We start from the raw sequence: 6,640 nt of genomic DNA on the forward strand, positions 1-6,640 counted from the left end.
AAAAAATAGAGTGTTTTATTTAATTTTTTTAAGTTATGTAACTTTTAACAAACTTCTTAATTTATTAATCTTTACAAATGCAAAACACTAAAAAAAATGCTACAGCCTTAGGTTATGTACTTTCTTCTTTGCAGAAGTAAGAAAAAATTTGTTCTAGCTGTCTTAGTTTTTGTGTAATAAATTTTTAAAAAGTGCATGTTTTCGTCAAAAAACCGTCTTATTTCTAAAAGTAAGCAAAATCGACTTATAAAAGTTATTAAAAGCATCCAAAAATGCCATGAAACAGACGGTGTTTCATTTAAAAAAACACAAGTTTGTGACTTATTTTTGGGACATACTGTATGGTTAAAAATAATTTTAGATGATACACTAGATTAGTATCTAGCAATGTCCTTTACATTTTTTTTAATGTTACCATTTAAAGGTAACTGGAACACCTTGTATAATTTTTTTAACATTTTTTGCATTTTTCTCTGGGGCGCGAGTTCTGGCGCACCCTGTATAATTTTCATATTGTTGCAAAGTTCGTTACAACTTGCCAAACTTTTTAAACTGCTTATTGTGCGACTGGAACAGATGTATTCTATTATCAAAAATGATAATAACACAATTCCTCGATCCTAATTTGTTTCAGCTAAACCTGACTGAAGGATAAATAGAGTGATACTTGTATTTGAAAATGATTAGTTTGGGCCGTAAAATTATCACTATTAAGCTAATACAAATTTTTTGTTATTTTCAGTGTAATAGTTTCTGGAGAACAAGCCAGATCTAGGTTAAGAAGCTTAAATCCAGATAAAAGTAGCAACTCTGATTTATTTGGGTAAGTTATTTTTAACACTTACAATTTATCTTTTACGCCAAAGCTTATTTAACACAAACTTTTCAGTTTTTACGATAATAATTATGAAAATCGGGTGCACAAGTTTTTTGCATTTAAATAAAAAATAAACCAAAAATAATGTTAATTCATTTGGTAATCCAGTCGACTGTAACTTTAACATACGTAGCATAAAATTCCTGAAAAAATTTTAATCCCAACTTCGTGCAAGCTTAAAAAAGGTCGGCAAATAAAATCCGCAATTTTTTAAGTAAACGCAAATTTCTCTTTTTGTGAAACTTTAAATTTAAAAATTAACAAAAATTTAATATTTCAATGATAAGAATTACTACTATTAATTTATTCAATCGAAAAAAGTCCAAGTTTTAGGCTTTGAGCTTTCGGTTATGCATTAGACTTCCTAAGATTTATGTAAATATCCACATCATTATTCAATACACGAAGTAATCTGAAGAACCTGTCAGTAAATCATTTTTATGAATTTTCCATAAACATGTTGTTCTTTTAAAATTCATAGCGTCTGTGGGTCGCAAAAATATTAGGGTTTTTTTTCTAGACCTTGTGTTAAATAAATGAAAAGCTGAAGGAATATTTCACGAAAACAGGGACTAGCATAAATAATATACAGGATGAGACAAAAATAAGTATGTTCATTAGTTTTGAGCAGAAGTGAAACATTTTCTTCTTATTCTTTTTTCTAGTACATTTTTGTATTTATTGTTTTCGTCTAAGTTACATATTCAGTTTTACATTAGTATCAATAAGCAAACACGTGGGCAAATAGATTGCTTAATTGAAATGGAAATTTCGCTCATGTGCAACTAGAACTAAATCAATTATTGATTTGTGCAGAGAATGCAGAATTTGTGTTCGTCTTTATGCAAAAAGTAGTAAAAAGTGAACAAATAATAAGTGCTAATCAAGTAATAATCAACTGAAATTTTTAATAAGAATTTAAAAAATACCGAAAATACCTACAAAAAACTGCATATATAACTTGAACGCTGTCACACCCGTGTAAAACGTTAATTCAACCATCTTTGTCATGCGATAGCAAGTAGAAAACGGCAAAAATGTGGAAATTGAGTGAAGGTAAGAAACAAAAATTTAATCATAATTCTACAAAGTAATAAGAGTTTCATAGAGAAAAAAGGTCTAAAAGTGCCTAAATTAACGTTTTAAAGAAAAACATCACTATGAGTGGTTGGATTTCAATCATTCAATCTGACACTTTTGACAGTTGTTGACATTTCGCGACAATGTGGCTCAAGAAAATCAAACTAAATTTTTTTTAAAAGTCACATAGAAGCTTTAATCTACATTTTTTTGAAAAAAAATGTAGATTGCTGAAAAAAAACTGAAAAAAAAATTGACGAAATAGTCCCTTATCTAACATTAATTTTTCGTGGCTAATTGGAAAAATTAATTTAAATTCATTATTTTTATCCTGTTTTTCAAAGCAAATTCGAATTGAATTAAAACAGTTTTTTATGACCAATCGGTGAGGTTTTTGCAAAATCTTGAATATGATTGGTTGGACACTTTTGTTAATTTATTGGTCATTTACAAGGGCCAATAATAATCATTCACGTAATTACCACTAAGGTGAGAACAAATCGGTTTTTATTTCTTATTGGCCAAAATCCGACTAAAACCTAGCAACGATAAGTAACTCCACCCATTTAAAAAAATCCTGAATAATTATTGATTTTTGAATCGAATTTTTATAACAAATCAGCGTTTAGTGTGAGTTATCTTACTTTAATTGGATCTAATTTTGCACAATGGGTGGAGCCAACCCCAGAGCCAATATGAATCATGCACTTTCGATTATTAGACCAATAAAAAGTAAAAAATTATTTAATGCGTTAAAGTTGAGTGTCATTGGTCGATCCTTAGCCAATCAATTACGTCTTTTAAAATCAACCAATCAGAACACGTCTTAGATTTTTGGACAAGAAATATAAAAATAATTAAAATTTTTGTTTTGAAAATAGGCTTCTTTGATTTTATTGTCAATGTAAAAAATAATTATTTGAAGAATAAACGTTAATTAATTTTCTTTACTGTCAAATGTCCAAACTGTCAAAATTTGACATTTTTGTAAAACACTGTGTATTTAGTACATTGATTGTGTACTAAAATTTGTATTTTGCTCAATTTTTGATTCAAAAACACCGATTCGAGTCGTTTCAGCGGTTTTAGCCTTTAATTGTCAAATCTGTCAAAAAAAAATTCAAAAATTCATAAGTCGACAGATTGATTCTTTCCATAGGTACAATTAGTGCAAAACTTAGCACAAAAATTTAAAATGTTTCAAAAAAAATCAAATTTTCAAACAAAAGATCATTTTTTTGTTTTTTACCAGTAATGGCTCACTTAGAATAAATTACGACAAACATTAAAAATTTTAACAAAATCGGTTAATAAATAGGTAATGAAGTTAGAGCAATTTTGTAGTTATAGTGCTAAGCTAGCCCAAAATTTACAAACAAAAGGCCATTTTTTTGTGTTTTTTGCCAGCAGTGGCTTACTTAGAATGAATTACAGAAACATTAAAAATTTCAAGAAAATCGGTCAACAATTAATGTAGTTAGAATTTTACTAAGTTAAGCTTAAAATTTTCAAATGAGGGCTAAAAATCGTGTATTTATTTCTGGCACAGGCATTCAATTTGAATTTTTTGTTTGTTTTGTAATTTTTTACAAACAGTAAAAAAGTTAGAATCGAATGAAAAATGAGTATAATTTTTTAGATGTCAATAACAAATGTCACGTGGGAAACCGCATCGTATGCATTTTTATTGGAACATATAATTGGCTTACATCGTAACAATTTTAAACATCTGACAGTGAGATTTGTTACTGTTTCGTTGCGGTAAAATCCAACTTGATTCTTCTTTTTTGACTAAAAATAAAAAAACAACATAAATATCGAAAAAAAAATTAGTAATACAAATTGATACTTTTTTAAATCTCTTCAAGATTATGCAAAATAACAACATCAAACGCATTAAAAGTTCTTCATTTTTCACAAATACAAATTGGTCTTTAGGGAGAATTTCACTCATTTCATTCCAAGGCAAGTGAAGTGTTTTCTTGTTATTCCAGTGGACACTATTAGAGTTGTGTTTTATGTTGTGTGATGTCAAGAACTCTCTGAACACCTTTTGTTTAAACTCAAACACTTTTGTGCACCCCAAATACTTTCTTTCCTGGTCTAAATTTCGTCAAATTATAATCTTTCTAGGGACAGAAGAAGCGAGATAAAAGCTTTCCAAACTCTATGCTAATTTCACAAAAAAAAGAAGGCAAATAAAATAATCGGGCGACTATATTAATTCTTCAAGAATACGAAACAAAAATCAATATTGAAATAAAACAAAAATTTAAGTTTACGTTATTTTTATTTAGAAATTTGTGAGCTGTTCTTACGAGACTATTCCCTAACGTATTTTGTCTCAATTTCTTTGGCCTTTAGCGAAATATTGAAAAATTTCGTGGGGCAAATCGGTGATTACAAAACATTTCCCACACAAAAAAATTTCAATTGACTTTGTGTTTTCAAACGAATTTTTTTTTAAAGTCACATAAAAACTTTAATCTTCATTTTTTTTGGAATCCACTATCTAACATTAATTTTTCGTGGCTAATTGGAAAAATTAATTTAAATTGATTATTTTTGCGTCTTATTCTAAGCAAATTCGAATTGAATTAAAACAGTTTTTTTATGAATAAATCGGTGAAGTTTTTGCAAAATCTTAAATTTGATTGGTTGGACACATTTGTAAATTTATTGGTCATTTACAGTGGCCAATAATAATCATTTCCCATTCACGTAATTACCACCAAGGTGAGAACAAACCGGTTTTTATTTCTTATTGGCTAAAATCCCACAAAAACTTAGCAACGATAAGTAACTCCACCCATTTAAAAAATCGTGAATAATTATTGATTTTGAATCGAATTTTTATAACAAATCAGCGTTTAGTGTGAGTTATCTTACTTTAATTGGATCTAATTTTACAAAATAGGTGGAGCCAACCCCAGAGCCAATATGAATCATGCACTTTAGATTATTAGACCAATAAAAAGTAAAAAATTATTTAATGCGTTAAAGTTGAGTGTCATTGTTCGATCCTTAGCCAATCAATTACGTCTTTTAAAATCAACCAATCAGAACACGTCTTAGATTTTTCGACAAGAAAAATTAAAATAATTAAAATTTTGTTTTAAAAATCGGCTTCTTTGATTTTAAGGCAGATAAAATAATCGGGCAACTACATTAATTCTTCAAGAATACGAAACAAAAATCAATATTGAAACAAAACAAAAATTTAAGTTTACGTTATTTTTATTTGGAAATTCGTGACTATTCCCTAGCGTATTTTGTACCAATTTCTTAGCCTTTAGCGAAATATTGAAAAATTTCGTGGGGAAAATCGGTGATTAAAAGCTTTCCCACTAAAAAAATTTCAATTGCCTTTGTGTTTTCCAGTCAGAAGACAGAAATAGCAGAAATGGAAACAGTACTGTGATCAAATAAGAAAATCGAGAACAACACCAACTAATTGGAACCATCATCATTGCCTGAAAAAGAACTCTTATGAATTGTGGTGCATTGTTAAATAGTATCAGTGACTACCAAAACCCAAAACTTGGTGCCAAATAAGCTCATAATTCGTCAAATACAAATAGGATAGATCGAAATATTTATTCATATTGTAGATAGTCAGTCGCAAAATCGACCGTTATGACGTTAAACTGACTGAATGTTGTATAGACTACATTCTATACGACTTTCTATTAGTTTACATTGTTGTTGCTATAATGTTGTTGCTGTTATTGTTGATGTTTTCACGCTATAAATTATGTCAATATGTATAGTAATAAGGTCATGAGAAATTTCAAAATTTTATCACACACCGCCAATAAACCCCAATCCCGGAAAATAAAACTCGAGAGTTTAGTTTTAAAAAATTGACAATGTTCACAAGACTGCCTTTGTTGTTGCAAAATAAATTTTTAACTCCTCGAGTGGTGAAAATTTCTAATGACCGTTCATCCTGGTTTATATTTTTTAAAACACAATTTTTGTAATCCGAAAAAAAGATTTGATTATGACACTGTTGGTAAATGTCTTCAATGTCCATTTTTTTCACACTTCAAAATTCAATGTTCAGTGTAATATAACAATAATTTACGTTAGTGTCAATCTTTTTTTCGAAGAAGCCACAAAAATGTTTCTATGAAACCAAATGTAGAATCTTCATTACAAAATGCTTTAAACCTCAGAATCAAATCCACAATGGAGATTCTACATAACTGTTGATAAAAAAACTAATTGTGTACTATTCTGTGTTGATCATTTTGTATTATTAATAAACGAATGTAAATAAGATTGCAATAAAACCTATATTTAAACAAGTCAATAATATAGAAGCAGTATAAATGTTAACTATGTAATCCGTATATATTTCAGTAAATAAAATATAAATGTAAATGTTCTAATAAATTCTTCTTTATTAAATTCTGCATTAAACACATTTCTTTTAAAAACATTCGTAGGTCTAGAAGATATTCTATTTTTTAAGTGACTTTCATAAAATGTGATATTAAAGAATATATTAACAATATTTAAACGTTAATTGTTGTTATCCRCACCAAACACTAGCCAATCGGAAAGGTAAGCACAAATTATTTTAAATTTTTTAATTTGGGTTATGACATGAATTTATTTTCTATCGACGTAACAAAAACTAGTATCACACGAATTATATAAAATATTTGCAAATCAGAT

At 28.2% G+C, this 6,640-nt stretch overlaps 1 protein-coding gene across 3 annotated transcripts in view; it reads left to right on the top strand.

Annotated features, from left to right (window-relative positions):
* Window positions 1-6,325, top strand: part of LOC123009466 (glutamate receptor ionotropic, NMDA 2B) — a 127,336-nt gene extending 121,011 nt beyond the window's left edge. For all 3 annotated transcript variants that reach the window (XM_044405853.1, XM_044405932.1, XM_044406013.1), the window contains 2 exons: window positions 743-823; window positions 5,339-6,325. In XM_044405853.1, coding sequence (XP_044261788.1) covers window positions 743-823; window positions 5,339-5,378 — 121 coding nt within the window. In that variant the 3' untranslated portion in view covers window positions 5,379-6,325. The remainder of the gene's footprint in view (window positions 1-742; window positions 824-5,338) is intronic.
* The last annotated feature ends 315 nt before the right edge of the window (window positions 6,326-6,640 follow it).

This window comes from Tribolium madens, unplaced genomic scaffold (genome assembly GCF_015345945.1).
Source record: "Tribolium madens isolate multiple individuals breed KSU strain unplaced genomic scaffold, Tmad_KSU_1.1 Scaffold_11;HRSCAF=98;Tcas5.2_LG3b, whole genome shotgun sequence".
NCBI classification, from domain to species: Eukaryota; Metazoa; Arthropoda; class Insecta; order Coleoptera; family Tenebrionidae; genus Tribolium; species Tribolium madens.